Raw genomic sequence first — 18,250 nt, 5'->3', positions numbered from 1 at the left:
GGATTACCACTTATCATTATTACCTTTGATTCATTTTACAATACATCCCGTCATGTAAATGTGAAGATGCTTGCTTGAGGAGTGTACATTGGTAAGAAATCCCCCTGATAAATCAGATTTTGGGATCCATTCTGAAACCCACTGACCAAGGGAAACTCTACAGTGGATAGGATCAAGCATGCACTAAGATACATACTCTCTTACTGTTCTTATAATGTCACTAAAGTGCACATTCTTCAGTCTAGGTTGATTACATAAGTAGGATTAAATGTTTGAAATTTCTAATATGCTAAATAAATAAATCACAATATACTTAAAAACTGGAGCTCACAACGTCATATCTACTTTTCACATCAATAAAAGTACATTTATTAGGAATAACTGATTTTTATTGAGTTTATGTGTTCTCATGAAGGTGCCTTCAAGTCTGTATTCATGCTCATTGGATGTTTAGCATAAAGACAGCAAAGAATACACTCTGGAGCCAAGGTTTGAATATGCTACAAAAGCGCAGGCAAAAAGACCAACCAAAACAGAACTGTTAAAGTTGTTAGAGAGGACAGCACTGACCAAAACGGTCACTTCAACACAGGCACTTTCCAAACTATATAATAGAAGTCCTTATCCCTGACATAATACAGTATGGCTCTGACATTCAGAAAGGAAGTGAGGAAATTCCAACATAGGAAAGAAATTGTCATAAGTCATAAGAAAATATCTCTATAATTCACTGGACATTAGACATAAACTCTTGGAAAATTCAAATTTTAATCCCCTGTCAGGCAATTGTTCAGTTTTAATCCCCCTTTTTATAATTTATTCTATAATAATTCTATAATTTTATCTGAATTGTTTTTAGCTTTTGTCTGAAGATTTTGGGCCTGTATAAACATTTATGATGTGATAAGGGGAAAAAATTCTCCAAAAAATTTAATTTATATTCCTTTGAAATATTGCAGCACTCGGCTGTATACAATACATATTGCCAAATAATGATGTTTGGGTACTGAATATTCCCCTCGCTATGGCAAACTCGACAGTTTACTACGTTGGAGAAGCACCTGAACGCATCAAGTTGATCATCCGGGTCACTCGGAGTTGTTCCGCTAGCTACATTCAGCCTGCGGTTCTCTGCAGTCTGTGACACACAAATAAAAACAAGGTTTATGCCGAACCCAAAAATACATTTGTGTGGTTTTTGTCTTGGCCTCACAGAGCAGATGGAGGCACAGAGGGAAAATAATTTAACAAAATAGATTTTAGTTACCGTCTTGTGTTATTTTTCTGGCTAACACTGAGCTAGCTTACGTTACCAGACTGAACCTTAGCAGGTTAGCATTAGATAGTAGTATTAGATAGTATATGAAGCTGGATAAAACGCAAGCTCACGAAATCTGAGGCGAAGTCACGCAAGGTAAGTGTATGTTGCATCTATGCAATTTCTCATTTTTGGTTTTGACCATATAACGCTAACTAGTTAGCAAGCTAACTTTAGCAAACTTAAGTAGCGCCATTTCATTGTAGCACAACGTTAACAGTGGTGTATGTCGCAAATCTTCAGGTCAAAATCGGTAGTGAATAAGTTTATTGTCCCACTACTTTTCTGTAATTGAGAAAAGGAGATTGAATAACGCTGAAATGCTAGTTACAAAACAAAGAACTAACAAAAGTTACATTGTTGGCTACGATACTTGCCCAATATTGCAATGCAGAAATAAACACAAAAACGGTGGGAAATACTGCCATTTGCAACTGAATGTCAACTTTGGGTAAAGATAAGGGGACAAAATGATATTTCAATGGCCTGTCCAGGTGTTAGATCTTCCAGTCAGTAGTGAGTGAAAACCAGATGATTTAAAAAAGAGCAGGTTTATCATACACCCACAAAAGAGAAATATTAATAGCTACTTCCAGGTATAACATCACAGTACATAAAATGCAGTCTTTAAAGACATCCTTGTGTTTACAAATACATGCTCTAACAGACCCAAGTATTTGGAGAGTTGCATATCTATTTGTTCTTAAGGCTCTCTGCTTGAATACATTTAATTGGAAATAAAATAATGGATGCAACATTAAAAGTCTCAGCTTTATTTGAGCAGGTTTACATCAGCCTCTAATGCAGCAGATATTTGTATTAACCCTGGAGATGCTCTCTAAGGCCTCACTGTAGTCAACTTCAGCTCTTGCTTGCTGTGAGTGTCTCAGTCATCAGTCTGGTCCCAAGCAAATGGAATTGACCTCAGTCAGATTGAGATCAGGTGATTTTTTCTGTTTCAACTCGAGGATATTCTGCTTCTGCACCCTTGAGTGAGTTTTGATGCATTTGGCTGAATCTGAGCACAGAATGCTCCTGTGTATACCTCCTGTTGTTTTCATCAGCAGCGAAATCGTAGCCATTGTAACCACTCTAACTACCACCATGTTTGGCAAATGAAGTGGTAACTTTAGGTTGTGAGCTGTTCCTTCTTTCCCCGAAAGAACTGCTTTCTTATTGTATGTTTTTCTGAACTGCAAACTGCAATTTCTGTTTGTGAGGTTTACATCTTGTGGTGAATCCTATGATGTTATGGTCCTGAAGTCATGTCCTGATTGTTGACACAAGGAAACATGCAAGCCTGGATGCAAATGATTTTCTGGTCATCCACAAGAGTTATGTTGATTTTCATTTTCTAGTTTCCTATGTGCACCTACTTTTTTATAAGGTACCCAACTGTTGATTTTGGGAAACCAATTACCCTTGACATCACTTTTTGATAGACTTGCTCTATTACCTCTTTACCTTTCATATTGACAGACAACTCCACCTCAATCTAAATGGAAACTCTCAATCAGTTCAGAGCCATGTGTGAGCTCTACTGTGTATAAGCTAAGGTTGAAATGACAAACAGCTACCCAAGTAACATTTAGTATCAAGTGTCTAGTTACTTCTGAACCCTTGGGATTTAGGCACTATGTGTTAAGGGCTGTATCTTACACACAGTACTTTCTGTATTGATGTAAACACAGCTGAGACTTTAATGTAGTATACATTATTTTACTTCAAATTGAATGTGCTAAAGCACAGAGCCTGGAGAAAAAAAATTGTGTAACTGTCCAAATTTTTACAGTCTGGTCTGTACATGCAAAATCTGTTTAAGTTGTCCACTTGTATATGGTATTGCAATCTAAGTTTTCCAAGCAGCGATTTAAACCTTAATTTAGCAATGTTTGTTGATACATAGACAGCATGGATGCATCACTCATGCATGATCATTCAGGGAACGCAGTGATGTCTCTGTGTTGCAAGTCACTTCGGATGAGAAGGTGGGCCAAATGCCAACAATGTCAATATTACGTCTCATGACCTTTCAGGATGTCAGACTCCGACAGTGACGAGGACCAAGATCGCCCTTTCTCTCTAACTGGTTTCCTCTTTGGAAACATCAACGAAGATGGACAGCTAGAGGATGACAGTGTTCTGGACAATGTAGGTGTTTTAAAAATACTTTCTCTACTGCAACATTCAAGAGTAAATTTTAGTTAGTGTTATTTTGCATAGCATTTAAAATAAGATTATAATTTCCATTGTGAATTATTATGCATTACATATATTTTTGAAGATTAACTGCTCACATCTGCTCATTGTAATGTTCTGTTTCTACCTGTTCTCCTTACCCCAGGAGTCCAAAAAGCATCTGGCTGGTTTGGGTACACTGGGTCTGGGTTCACTCATTACAGAGATCACTGCTAATGAAGATGGTGATCAGGAGGAGAGCAGAGACTCTGGCAGTGTGGATGCAGAGGGTGAGGGTAAACATGTGAAGGAACTTTGCATTAATGAAGCCAGAAACAGGATGGAATAACATTTTTGATATTTTGCCTCAACATCCAGGTTGGGTGAAAAGCACTGAAGATGCAGTTGATTATTCTGATATCAGTGAGGTTGCTGAGGATGAGACAAAGAAGTACCGTCAGGCCATGGGGTCTTTGCAGCCCAGCAAAAAAACAGGTGATCATCTTACAGCTCCTTAGAATTATATTTATTTGAGTTTTTCTTGCTTACATTTATTTTTTTCTCTTATGATGCATAAAACTGATATGATTTCAAAAATAAAAAAAAGATTTTTATCTTTAAAAAATTAAAAACTGTATAGATTTTACAAAAGTTACAGACTTTTTGACTTTGTTTACTTTTTTCTTGTTTACTTTTTAATCTTAATGTAAACCTTTTGATATTCCTTAATCCTAGATGATGAGGATGACTATGATGCCGACTGTGAGGATATTGATTCTAAGCTTATGCCCCCTCCACCTCCACCAAGTCTTCCTACGTCTGCTAAGAAAGATGAGCCCTCCTCTCAGAACACAAATGGTAAGTACATGTTTACTCATAATTAGCCCCTGGGGAGAAATTGTGTGGCTTATCCTCTTCCACAGAGGTTTTTTTTTACTGAACTGCGGCTCTAGAGTGTGCAAGGAAGTGAATTTGCGAAGGGTACTTAATGAGAGTCAATGTTATTGTGAAAGGTTTAGATTGCTTCTGAAGAACAGATTTTACACTTGATTATGAAGTAAATTCAATAGCAATTCAGTCTAGGTCCAAGTATTGTAGATCCCAAATATCTGATGATGAAGTTTGATTGTCTCTCTTGCTGCTGTGATCTGTTATCCTAATAGTCGGGGAAGAGGGTGATGGCATCATTTTGCCCTCAATTATTGCACCATCCTCAACGGCTGATAAGGTTGACTTCAGCAGCTCCTCAGACTCTGAGTCAGAAACTGACCGCCCCTGCCAGGGCTCCAGGGTTGGAGGGTCCCCAGACAGACTCAACCTGCCTCTTGCCGGCATCATGCAGAAGGATCCTGCCAAAGCACTGCCAAATGTCACAGAGCTTTTCCCAGAGTTTAGGCCTGGAAAGGTAAAGCGTCCTCAGAGGCACTGCACTGATCTGGACTTCATTAGACATTAGACATTCATTAGACATACCAAAGGTTTATTTGATCATATTTCGTGCACTGACACACGTTGTCTCGGACGTACTGCTAGGTGCTTAGGTTCTTACGGCTGTTTGGTCCTGGAAAGAGCATGCCATCAGTTTGGAGGAGTGCCCGCAGGAAGAAGAAGCGGAAGCACCGAGACCCTCAGCCAGGGACCCCCCCTCCAGAAGGAGAGCCTACAGAGCAAAGCCAGGAGAAGAAGTCTGGATGGATTTATGAGTATGCAACCCCTCCTCCCCCAGAGCAGTGTCTCTCTGATGATGAGGTAAATCTTCATATGTTACATGTTGTGGCAGGTTCTCATAATATTACTTGGTAGTAGTCAGGCGCTATATAACTGTATTCAACACTTTGTGTTTTTGTGTTGTCCAGATAACAATGATGGCTCCAGTAGAATCTAAGTTCTCACAGACTTGTGGTGATGGAGACAAGGAGACAGAGTCTCGACCTAAAGTAGCAGAATGGAGATATGGTCCAGCCCAGCTCTGGTACGACATGCTAGGTGTCCCAGAGGACGGAAGCAATTTCAACTATGGCTTAAAGCTAAAAGAAGACCAGCCAAGTGAGCCTCAGATGCAGGAAACACCTAAAGAAATAACAGAGACTGCTCAAGAGGTACGCTAACATGGACATCTGTAGCCACCACAGTGAAATTATACTGATTGTGTTACTGATCTTGTGTATAATATATCTCCAGGTTCAGAGGCAGGACAACGACAACAACGATGATGATGATGATGATGATAATAATAATGACAATGATGATCGAGGTGAGGACAGAGCAACCCTTGAGAACGAGCTCTTCCTGATGGTCACGCAACTGCAATGGGAGGATGACATTATCTGGAATGGAGAGGATGTAAAACACAAGGGCACAAAGACTCAGCGGGCCAGCCTGGCAGGATGGCTCCCCTCTAGTATGACCCGCAACGCCAACGCTTACAACGCTCAGCAGGGTGAGATGCCTGGAAAAAATACAGAATTCTACAATTGTTTGTGTACAATGGTAACTGATGGTGAGGGAGTCGGCTGTAATATTTCATGTGTGTAAAAGAAATATAATAAGCTGTTTAATCTTACAGGGCTGACGAGAAGTATTTCACAGTTGGTGCCACCTACACCACCACCCATGCCCAAAGCTTCCTCAGTCTCTAGCTCAAAGCGGGAAAAAAACAACCATGACAATCAAGGTGAGTTTATTTTTGGGTTACGATACAAATATTAGGTTCACTAGGCCTTTCATCAAAGCTAATTATTACATTTTCTGTATTGTGTTTATTTGTTTTTGTTCCAGACTCTCAGGAAGAAGATTGTCCCTGGTTCTCCATTTTTCCCATTGACAACGAGGAGTTAGTGTACGGACGCTGGGAAGACAACATTATCTGGGATGACCAGGAGATGGATCACATGCTCGTACCACCTGTTCTCACACTGGATCCTAATGATGAGAATATCATTCTAGGTATATTCAAAAAACTCATGTCATTAGGCTGCATGTTCACTTTTGTCCTGCTTTATTCAAAATAGGCATCAGCTAACCCACAGCTTATTTTTAGTCTGTTTACTTTGACACCTCCCACACTGCTTCTTGTAGAGATTCCTGATGAAAAGGAGGAAACAACGTCCCATTCCCCTTCAAAAGAAAATAAGAAGGAAACTGCAATCAAAAAGAGCCGCATCCTGCTGGGGAAGACAGGAGTAATAAAAGATGAGCCACAGCAGGTATGCTGCTTCATCAGGGCAGAGGAGGGAGCGTGTTTGATTATGAGAAATGACAGATAAAAATCTGCTTCTTCAGTGGAGATACAGGTCATTTGAAAGAAGAACTAGTAAAATATGACTCTAATAAGGAAGATCCGGCTACATAATGAAGCAGCAAATAGAGTGAAAAGAAAGTTTTCACCTGAGGTTACAAAACTCACCACCATGTGTGAGCAGCAACTATGGCATTTTGGACTCAGGATAGAAGTTAAAAAAATAGTAAAGGTTTGAATGACATTACATTCCTTCTTCTCAACTCAGAACATGTCCCAGCCTGAAGTGAAGGACCCCTGGAACCTCTCCAATGATGAGTTCTACTATCCCAAACAGCAGGGCCTGAGGGGGACCTTCGGTGGAAACATTATTCAGGTAAGCAGCGGCCCCTGAAAATAAACATTGTGACAGATCATATAGAATAAACACAGAGCCATGACCTGTGAAATGTAAGTTTAAACCAGTTATAATGTTTCTTTAACAGCACTCCATCCCGGCACTAGAGCTGAGACAACCCTTCTTCCCCACTCACATGGGGCCTATGAAGCTTCGCCAGTTTCATCGACCAACTCTGAAGAAGTACTCGTTTGGTGCATTGGCTCAGCCAGGTCCTCATGCTGTCCAGCCACTGCTCAAACACATCAAGAAGAAGGCCAAGGTGGAGCCCTGCTCAGAACAAGCATTTTTTGCCCTTTGAACATACAGATAAGCTGCTTTTCTTCCATTTTTGTATTAATGTCAGCGGTGTATGTGGCAATGTTTTTTGTATAGATGCGAGAGCAGGAACGGCAGGCATCAGGAGGAGGGGACATGTTCTTCATGCGGACATCGCAGGACTTGACAGGCAAAGATGGAGATCTGATCCTGGCAGAGTACAGTGAGGAATACGCCCCTCTCATCATGCAAGTCGGCATGGCCAGTAAAATCAAAAACTACTACAAAAGGGTGAGTCTCGTCTTTGTTTTCCACTCTCGTGGCTGTGCATAGGTCTTTAAAAATCTTAAGTACATCATGGTGTTGTCACTGTATTCTTCAGAAACCTGGAAAAGATCCTGGAGCACCTGACTGTAAATATGGAGAGACTGTGTACTGCCACACATCCCCCTTCCTAGGTTCTCTGCATCCTGGGCAGCTGCTCCAGGTAAACACCATCACAGTCAGAGATTCAATATTCAGATGAGGTATTTCCTCGCTGGTCTGTTATTGTGGCAAACTGTGACATGTTTTATTCTTTTCTTTTAGGCATTTGAAAACAACCTATTCCGTGCTCCAATCTACCTGCACAAGATGCCAGAGACTGATTTCTTGGTTCTACGAACGCGACACGGCTACTACATCAGAGAGCTTGTAGACATTTTTGTTGTTGGTCAGGAGTGCCCCTTGTTTGAGGTTCCTGGTCCCAACTCCAAACGAGCCAATACCCATATCAGAGACTTCCTTCAGGTACATTTAATTTACTGACCTCTCCCAGAAATGTCAGCTGCTGCTGTTGCAAATACTGAACTGTCGCGCCTGTTTTCTGTAGGTGTTCATTTACCGCTTGTTCTGGAAGAGCAAGGATCGGCCCCGGAGAATCCGCATGGAGGATATAAAGAAAGCTTTTCCTTCACACTCTGAGAGCAGCATCAGGAAACGACTAAAACTCTGTGCTGACTTCAAACGTACAGGTAGAGCTTGCTCATTCATTTACTCTGCACCCTGCATGTTCATCATCTTCATCATTTGTAGCACCAACATAACCCAGTTGCTTTGTATCAGTGTAATGTTGAGATTATGGAGGGACACTGTGCTGTTTGAAGCAGCATGAGCTCAGCAGTGTGTGTGCGCCTTGACTTGACAGACAGGAATCTGAACAGGGAAAGAGCTTTTTACGCCTACTATGGATTTGACCCTCAAGGTAAGACGTAGGCTAAGGACAGTAGAAGGACACAGGATACAAATGTTTAGTATTTACATCAGCAAATTTTCTACAATGTACCCATGTATAATGGAAACAAGGAAGGCAAGATTTTTTTCGCTTATTCTACTGCAACCTGTGATCAAGAGTAAGATGGCAGGTAAGAGAAAATTGCTTTGTCCTCCTGCCAGGCATGGACTCTAACTGGTGGGTGCTGAAGCCTGACTTCAGATTGCCTACAGAAGAAGAGATCAGAGCCATGGTGTCTCCAGAGCAGTGCTGTGCTTACTATAGCATGCTGGTGGCCGAGCAGAGACTCAAGGTAACAACCATGTTTGCCTCTAAATAACCTGATTCTGATGGTTGCGTCCCCTGCTTCACGATAAGTTATCTTGCTCCTCTAGGATGCCGGATATGGTGAGAAATCCTTCTTTGCTCCAGAGGAGGAGAATGAAGAGGACTTTCAAATGAAGATTGATGATGAGGTATGGATCCAAGCGTTTCCTAATAATGAAGAGTTTCATACTTGAGATAACAAAAAGCTTTTCAGACTTACACCACACTGAATGATGTGTTTCACACATCCTAGGTGCGGACAGCTCCATGGAACACAACAAGAGCCTTCATCTCTGCCATGAAGGGGAAATGCCTGCTGGAGGTTACAGGAGTGGCTGATCCTACAGGCTGTGGAGAGGGTTTCTCCTACGTCAAAGTGCCCAACAAACCCACACAACAGAAGGTCTGACTGGTTAAAGCTAAATTCTGCCACTCCAAGTTCTGCTTTGTGTAAGTACACAGGGTGAAAACAGTGATCCTGTGTGGTCTTTCAGGACGACAAAGAGCCGCAGCCTGCCAAGAAGACAGTGACAGGGACGGATGCTGACCTGAGGAGACTCTCACTGAAGAATGCCAAGCAGCTGCTGCGCAAGTTTGGTGTTCCAGAGGAAGAAGTAAGAACAAGGCAATATGCAAACACGTGAAGTTGATGTAGAAAGGTCTAGTGGTTGAAGAGACTGCACCATAACAAGAGAATCCCATGTTTGAGCTGCAATAACCACTGTGTTAATCACAACAATGGAACTAAAACTTGTCTGTTCTCCTGTCTTTTACTTATTCTAATTACAACATCTGCAAATACTCTGTATGTAAGAATCCCATGCGTCTTTACTGTTATGGTATGTTGGTTTTTTTTTTTCAACCTCATCTTTGTGTGTGTGTGTGTGTTAGATCAAGAAGCTCTCTCGCTGGGAGGTGATTGACGTGGTGAGGACCATGTCCACAGAGCAGGCGCGTTCAGGTGAGGGACCCATGAGCAAGTTTGCCAGAGGGTCTCGTTTCTCTGTTGCTGAACACCAGGAGCGCTACAAGGAAGAGTGCCAGAGGATCTTTGACCTGCAGAACAAGTGAGACTCTCATTTAGACTCTTTATATGTTCTCACAAATTCTGTCCGAGCACGCTTGGAGTCATTGTTCGTGTTGCACCCCCACCACAGGGTGTTAGAGTCGACAGAGGTGCTCTCCACAGACACAGACAGCAGCTCGGCAGAGGACAGTGACTTTGAGGAGATGGGGAAGAACATTGAGAACATGCTGCAGAACAAGAAGACCAGCTCCCAGCTGTCCCGTGAGAGGGAGGAGCAGGAGAGGAAGGAGCTGCAGAGGATGCTAATGGGCGAGGAGAGTGACCGTGACAACAAGGGACGCAAGGAGCGGCGCAAAGGCTTGTGTACTTATTCATGTCATATTAACTTCTCATGGTTCACTGACTACATGTTTTAGCTGTTTAAAGTTGAGAAATATTATGTCTCTCACCAAACTTTACGTCCCTTCACTCTACAGCCAGTTCCTTGTCCACCAGCTCACACAAGGACGACGATGCGTCCTCCGTCACAAGCCTAAACTCCTCGGCCACGGGACGACGACTCAAGATCTATCGCACCTTCAGGGATGAGGACGGCAAGGAATATGTCCGCTGTGAGACAGTACGCAAGGCTTCAGTCATTGATGCCTACACCAGGATAAGAACCACCAAGGATGATGAATTCATGTAAGTCAAGCTTTCTTATCTTTACAGTGGTATTTGATCCACAATGAGCCATGTCAGGCTAAGATCAATCACTTCTTTGAGGTTTGGTGCTGTGGTGATGTTACAGTTAAAAAATGATTCTCTACAAAGTAGGTCTCATCTTTATTTAGCTGTGTCTTATTGATAAAATAAAGTAACATTTGCAATATGTCCTGTATTTACAATAAAATAGTTGGTCTTCTCTCTGAATGGAATATCCTTAGAGTTTTGCTTATTAATTGTGTAGCATCTAATGTCGACCAGTAGGTCAGCATAATGCTGGATTCTCTATTTGAGATTCATGGAGCTCATTAAGGAGAAAGCCTTATGCCTCATGTCATAGAAATGCCTCTTGATTAGGTCCGTGCCATCACCACAAATGAACCAGTGCATGTTAAACAGCCAGTGTTGTTTACATTTGTGGCTGCAGACGAAAGTTTGCCCTCTTCGATGAGCAGCACAGAGAGGAGATGAGGAAGGAGCGGAGACGTATCCAGGAGCAGTTGAGGAGACTGAAGAGAAACCAAGAGAAGGACAAGATCAAGGGACCCCCAGAGAAGAAGGCCAAGAAGGTCAAAGAGAGACCAGACCTCAAGGTAAAAGTAAGCTTGCTGATTCAATACTATACTCCTCTCTGTCACCTTTTCTTCACCAGCTGTTTAGTACCCAGCTAAATGAAAGCTTCAGGCCAATTTGCTGTATTTTGGTTTGGATATTACGTCAGTTTGTAGTAGTGTTCTTCCAGTATTGTCATCACATAGCACAAGTAGACTTTTTGTCGTGTTCCTTAATGTTTGCCTCTTTTCCCTAGCTAAAGTGCGGAGCATGTGGAGCCATAGGACACATGAGAACCAACAAGTTCTGTCCACTGTACTATCAAACCAACGCCCCGCCTTCTAACCCAGTGGCCATGACAGAGGAGCAGGAAGAGGAGCTGGAGAAGACTGTCATCCACAATGACAATGAGGAACTGATCAAGGTGGAGGGCACCAAGATCGTACTGGGCAAACAACTCATTGAGAGGTAGTGGATTGTCCTTGTTCTTCCTGCCTTTATCATCATCTCATCGTATCAGACGTGCAGTATCTTCTAAACTTGGGTCCATGAATCCCTCAAAAGTATGTGAGGGATTCCTAGTCAAAACTACTCCCTACAGTTTGTAACCATTTTTTTCTCCTACAGTGCTGATGAGGTCCGCAGGAAGTCTCTAGTGCTCAAGTTCCCCAAGCAACAGCTCCCACAAAAGAAGAAAAGACGTGTGGGCAGCGCTGTGCACTGTGACTATCTCAATGTAAGCAATGACTATGTACAGCTTGTGTTTTAACACTTTTTGACCTCAGAGTCCCTTTAGCTAAACGTTTCCACTGTTCCTGTTCACAGAAACCACACAAAGCCATCCACCGCAGACGCACTGACCCCATGGTGACCTTGTCTTCTGTGCTAGAGAGCATCATCAACGACATGCGGGATCACCCCAATGTAAGACCTGTGATGAACACACTCATTCACCCCAACATCTCACTGTTCCCATACATGGCTCTGCAGTCTCTACTCTACTAACTTCACCTCCTCTCCGTAGACATATCCGTTCCACACACCTGTCAATGCCAAGGTTGTGAAGGACTACTACAAAATCATCACTCGCCCCATGGACCTGCAGACGCTGAGGGAGAATGTACGCAAACGAATGTACCCATCGAGGGAGGAGTTCCGTGAAGCGGTGGAGCTTATCGTCAAAAACAGCGCCACCTACAACGGTAAAGCTAAAACAATGTATTTAACAATCTGTTAGGTTCAAAAAGTGACTCAAGTTGTATCGAAGGTTCAGTAAGACTTTTAATTTAAGCACGCAACAGTGTGTTAAGATCGCTTTCTGTTTTTGTTTCACCAGGGGCAAAGCATCCGATAACACAGGTGGCACAGTCCATGCTGGACCTGTGCGATGCTAAACTGAAGGAGGTGAGTGTGAGTGTAAATGTTTCATCTGATTTCACATCATCCCGTCCTTTTGTCCGTTTCCACGTTAACGCTTAAACCTGTGTCCCCAGAAGGAGGACAGGCTGGTGAGGCTGGAGAAAGCAATCAACCCACTGCTGGATGATGACGATCAAGTGGCCTTCTCCTTCATCCTGGACAACATAGTGACCCAGAAAATGATGGTGGTTCCTGATGTGAGTGACCTCTTCTCAACATTTCCTTACCACAGTCATTGATTTATTTTTTTTTTGTGCAGGTAGATATTTTTTGATAAGGAACAGGTAACGTGAAATAAAAGTAATGATCTGCAGCTCATTCTCAATCCCTCTCCTCTCTGTAGTCGTGGCCGTTCCATCATCCTGTCAACAAAAAGTTTGTACCCGATTATTATAAGGTGATCATAAACCCCATGGATCTGGAGAGCATCCGCAAGGTGAGGGTCATACAAGGTGTCGGCCTTAAAACAAATTTTCAAAAATCAGCAATACAAAGAGATTTAACAGAAGTGTCTCTCTCTCTCTGTTTGTATTTCATGGATCGACAGAACATCTCCAAACACAAATACCAGAACAGAGATGCCTTCCTCTCAGATGTCACTCTCATTCACACCAACAGTATCAATTACAATGGTAAATACGTCACTGTTACTGAGGCCTTAAAACCCTTAAAACAGATTTCTGTAATTTATTAAAAATTACTTTTTGTGTCTTTCACAGGTCCAGACAGTCCTTACACAAAGACAGCCCTGGATATTGTCAACGTGTGCAAGCAGACCTTGGCAGAGGTGCGTTGAGTCTGATTCTTAGTTGGTTAAATCAGGAAAGCTGAGAACAGGATTTAAAAAAAGTGAAAACCTATCTTCTTCATCTTATAGGTGATGAATCCCTCCGTTTACCATAGTGTATGTACAACATTAGTATAGTGTAAATTTATACAACATGGGGGGTTATAAAAGAGAGGAAATTTGACTATTACAACATGTATTGTTACACTGCTTCAATAAGTGTTTTCTCTCTTGGGTCAAATTTGGAGAATTACAACAGCCAAACATGTACCAAGATTATTTCCATGAGCAGGAAAAACACTAACTAGTGTTGTAATAATCACCTATTTTTGTGTTTCCAGTATGATGAGCACTTGACCCAGTTGGAGAAGGACATCTCGACTGCTAAAGAGGCAGCTCTGGATGCTGCAGACCTAGAGAGTCTGGACCCAATGACTCCTGGGCCATACACACCACAGGTAGGACAGTAGCCAGGACTCAGTTTCTGTTCACTACCCTGGCAATCGGTGGTTTCCTGTGTATCTTGCTACACTGACAGTAGACTTGAGCTGTCGGTAACGTGCCACGGCAGGTAGTCTAAACTTTTCTGCGTAGAGTAGTCTCCTCGCCACACCTTGTAGTGCTCCTCCTGCCCTTGTATTTTTTTATCGTTCTCTGCACTAACTCTCCTGTCTAGACTTTCACATTTTCTCTCTACAATCTAGTTTCTTCACTGTAGTGTCTTCTCTCTCCCAACCTGTTTTTCTCCTTCGATCCTGCCGTCTTGTCCTGTCTCCCTGTTTGTGTGTGCCACTCTGTGTGGTGTTGGCCAGCCTGCTGATCTGTTTGACAGCGGGGCTTCAGGGAGTCTGCCCAGAGAGCCCAGCAGCCTTTTCTCTGAGGGACCTCTAGTGGTTGCTCCAGAGAAGAGAGGGGGGCAGGTATGGAGAGAGACAGAAATAAGGCTTGCAACCACATGCCACCTCCCCTCAAACTATCCTCAGAGCATCAGGCCTGTTTACTTGCTTTGTTGTACCTCATCTAAAAGCTCTTTCTTACACAAGAACATTACGGATAACTGATGTGAACTGTTAGTTTGCTTCTTGCCTTCAACATACGGCAAAGGTGTTCTCAGACTTTTATGATCCTATTTCTTAGGGACGCCACAGCAGAAGACCTGGGGAGGAAGAGTCAGATGTGGACATTGAAGGTTTTGAGGAGGAAGACGACGGCAAACCCAAGACTCCTGCTCCTGTAAGACAGACAGACTTAATGAAAAGTCCTGTAGTTCTTTGAGGTCACCACTGATGTACTTGTATACATGAATTCATTCAAACCTTTATTTAAACAGGGAAGGCCACTGAGGGCAAGCTCTGAAACAAAATATACAATACTATATAAATATATACTATATAAAAGCACACACATTCACACTGCCATGAGTTAGCTAAGATATTCAAAATTATTGCATGTTACACTGTTTCACTCATGTGGAGCGTAAAATTTAAAAGCCAGTTTCTCAGTCTCAGCGCTAACACGTTGATTCAGAAGAACCAAACAGTCCTGGGAATTTGTGCCGTGTGAAGTTGAGATATAGCAGATAAGACATGTCAGGTGTCCAGGAAAATGTACCAACTTGACACCAAAACATTTGTATATTTATCTAAGTACTATATAAGATTCACCTCCATTTCAAGCCATGTCACTTTAGGCTAAAAATTACAGATTTTTTCTTTTAACAAAGTATACACATATCATCCTCACCCCAAAGCACCTAATTGTGTTGTACTTTATTAACAAATTCAGGAAATGAGTTCTTTTAATTCTTGCACCATCTTAGGAGTTATATTTTATAGATATCTTTTAAATAATTACGTAATTAGTTTACTTATTGCTTTCCTATTAACTTCTCGTTCGTCTCCAGGCAGAGGACGCGGAAGGAGATCTTGAGGACGAGGACGATGAAGAGGAGATGTTGCTGCCACTTCGCAGACGGGTGCATGACCAGGAGGAAGAAGAGGATGACGACGAAGATGATGGAGAGGAAGGAAGATCCAACCGCCCTGCCCAAGCCAGCGTGCTGTACCAGGACCTGCTCATGTCTGACGGAGAGGATGACGCCAGCGAAGAGGAGGGTGACAACCCTTTCTCCTGTAAGTCTACCTGGGGCAGAAAGTGGTCACAACTGAAGTAAAGAAACACACATCTTATGGAGATGAATTGGGAAAAATAAAGTGAATTATTCTCTTAATGGCATAAGTGGGAACATAATAAAGAGAATGGGTGAGGAGAGGTGAACCCAAAATTGAGAATGACAGATGATCAAAATAGTTATTAGACGTAAACAAACATTAACCATTCATCAGTGAAGACCATGTGCTTTGTGTTTGATCTTTGCGCTGATGCGTTGTGTGTCCCCTCCAGCCATTCACCTGTCAGAGAGCGGCAGCGACTCTGACAGAGAGGTGGATGTGCGACCGCCACCTCCACGGAGAGCTCAAGAGACTGCACGCATGGGTATGGAGCAGGACGAGAGCATGATGTCATACGATGGTGATGGACCCGATGAGCCTCACATGGAAGACAGCAACGTCAGGTACAGCAGACTAAATAATACCCAGTACTCTATAACAATACCCAAGAATAAAGATGTCTCTTATTGTCTGATCTTGTGTTGCTATAATTGAATCACATCGGTGGTGCTGATGTGGGTCTTTGATGCCTCCTAACGACTCTGCCTCTCTCCTGTGTCAGTTATGGCAGCTACGAGGAGACGGAGAGCCAGAGTCAGATGCAGCCTTCTAGCATGGGTAACGGAGAAGAGTACGGCATCAGCGAGGAGGAGGAGGAAGATGAAGAGGATGAAGCACGGAGGAGAGGCCCAGCTGTGCTCTCCCAGGTCCAACTCAGTGAAGACGAGGAGAGCGAAGAGTTCCGATCTATTGGGGGAGACAGCGACATGGACTCCGACAACTAGTTAACTTTTATGTTGATTTTTTTGTTTTCTATACACAGTAATCAAGAAAACATTGTTTTAAAATTGAGAAATTGAGATTTCTCATGTAAATATATTGTACATTTTTCTTATTTTGTAAATGATGGTTTATGTTTATAGCTTCCTTATGTACTGTTAGCTCTGTTCTACCTTTAGGGCGCAGCACAGTACAGCTAATTGTCAATTTCAATTTGCCTTTTATATATGTATCATGATGTATCTTGATATGGCAGTGTGTGTTCAGTTGTTTTGTACTATTGCTTGTTCATATCCTGCGCTCACAAAAATGTTTAGCAACTCTGTTGTTTCTTCACTGCCAACTTAAAAAATTGAATAAATTGAAAATGAACAAACAGCTGTCTTTAAAAAAAAAACATAAAATCGTACTAACAATATATATATATATATATATATATATATATATATATATATATATATATATATATATATATATAATATCCAGTTGAAGATCACAAAATATTTTTCTCTTCCTCCTCTTCTTGTGTATTGAAGAGACATAATTCTGGTCTTGTCTCATGGTGATCCAGTTAGAAGTAGATCAGAGGGCTTAAGGTCCATGCAGTTGAAGTTTCCTCATCAGCCAAGCTCATTTTAGAGAAGAATCAGGAAAAGCCAGTTGCGGACATATCTATGTCTTTCTTGTTTAGATTTTTTTAAATCTATTTACATATTCACTAGATTGTAATGAAAGATGCATAGCACTAGTGACAAGCTCGGGTTATTTGTCATAAAAACATAAGTGCAACAGATTTTGTGCTCAGTGCATTTTGTGCAGGTGAGGTGACAAAACACAAGACTCATTTCAACAAAAGAATAAAACAGTTGAATTATAGTGTGTTGCTGATTGTAAAAATGCACCATATAATCACTTAATCAGCATAAATATATAGTTTATGCTAGTCTTCCTCTAGTGTTTTCACCTTCAGTCAGATGAGTTCATAAATAAAACTCACAGTGAACAGCAGAGGGTACTCCAGCACCACTCTGCACCTCGAGAGCCAAAATCTCTTGTCAAATGTATCATTTCAACTAGTACAACACACTCATTTCTTCACCAGGCCATTATGATAAACAACTGCACGCTTGAGGTCATTCCTTCAACACTTTATATTCATTCCATGTTGGGCTCATTGGTTCCCATTCAGGCACAGTGAGAAGAGATCAAAGAGACTGAACAGACTGATAGAAGATGAATAAAAGACTGAAAGGGCTTTAAACCACAGCAATGTAAACACAGTGCTGGACCTCAGATGACATGTAGCAACACAAGAGAAATATAGCTTCTCTGAGACAAGTGATACCATCTACTAGACCTGTGCTACATCTAAAGACTTTCCCCCTTAATAGTCACTTAATTTGATGTCAAGGGCCCAAACTGTTTTTCTGTGAGGATTCAAGTAGTTTTGAATTTAAAAAAAAACTGTGAAAACAATGAAAATTCATTGGTTGTGATAAGCCACATCATGTTGTCAACACAGAAAAATCTGAAAAATGCAGCTACTATTGAAGTGAATGACTGAGTGTTTTTGGAGAAGTTGCACCTCTGTTTCCTGGTAACAAGCAAGTTTCCTTTTATGCAGAGGTCACCTGTTTAGAGTCTCTTACATGATGGCAAGCGGCACACTTCCTGTTGCAACAGATCTGCAGAAAACAGTCCATTCTGTAATCTGAAGTGAAGTTTGAGTGCACTTCCACATTCAAATCAGCATCTATATGAGTCAGTTTGTGACCTACGCTGATACTCTTTCAATTCATGACATTGTGCCGCTATGTGCATTGATGCATTATAAGATCTGC

General features: G+C 41.8%; 1 protein-coding gene across 7 annotated transcripts; it reads left to right on the top strand.

The window, feature by feature from the left end:
- Nucleotides 1-1,079: 1,079 nt before the first annotated feature.
- taf1 (TAF1 RNA polymerase II, TATA box binding protein (TBP)-associated factor) lies at nt 1,080-16,787 on the top strand. Of its 7 annotated transcripts, none has more exons than XM_071460556.1 (42): nt 1,080-1,414; nt 3,355-3,469; nt 3,663-3,786; nt 3,875-3,991; nt 4,232-4,354; nt 4,660-4,901; nt 5,030-5,245; nt 5,353-5,595; nt 5,678-5,936; nt 6,063-6,170; nt 6,275-6,442; nt 6,575-6,702; nt 7,003-7,110; nt 7,220-7,393; nt 7,507-7,680; nt 7,772-7,876; nt 7,978-8,178; nt 8,261-8,402; nt 8,576-8,632; nt 8,824-8,954; nt 9,037-9,117; nt 9,222-9,371; nt 9,463-9,582; nt 9,860-10,035; nt 10,126-10,352; nt 10,472-10,679; nt 11,128-11,299; nt 11,509-11,720; nt 11,880-11,988; nt 12,078-12,176; nt 12,277-12,454; nt 12,589-12,656; nt 12,746-12,868; nt 13,015-13,107; nt 13,219-13,303; nt 13,391-13,458; nt 13,800-13,916; nt 14,271-14,378; nt 14,596-14,691; nt 15,362-15,590; nt 15,862-16,033; nt 16,192-16,787. In XM_071460556.1, exons 2-42 carry the CDS (start codon nt 3,356-3,358, stop codon nt 16,412-16,414), a joined length of 6,048 nt encoding a protein of 2,015 aa, XP_071316657.1. In that variant the 5' UTR covers nt 1,080-1,414; nt 3,355; the 3' UTR covers nt 16,415-16,787. The 7 variants fall into 7 exon arrangements, with proteins under 7 accessions (XP_071316657.1, XP_071316658.1, XP_071316656.1 ...); XM_071460557.1 differs by having other exon boundaries at nt 10,126-10,358; nt 11,128-11,293; XM_071460555.1 differs by having other exon boundaries at nt 10,126-10,358.
- Nucleotides 16,788-18,250: the final 1,463 nt, after the last annotated feature.

The sequence above is a fragment of the Trachinotus anak genome, unplaced genomic scaffold (genome assembly GCF_046630095.1).
Source record: "Trachinotus anak isolate AG129_WGS33_773 ecotype Australia unplaced genomic scaffold, CSIRO_AGI_Tana_v1 ptg000024l, whole genome shotgun sequence".
Lineage (NCBI taxonomy): Eukaryota > Metazoa > Chordata > Actinopteri > Carangiformes > Carangidae > Trachinotus > Trachinotus anak.
Note: the sequence above shows the minus strand (reverse complement) of the source record. Positions and strands in the feature narration are given on the sequence as shown.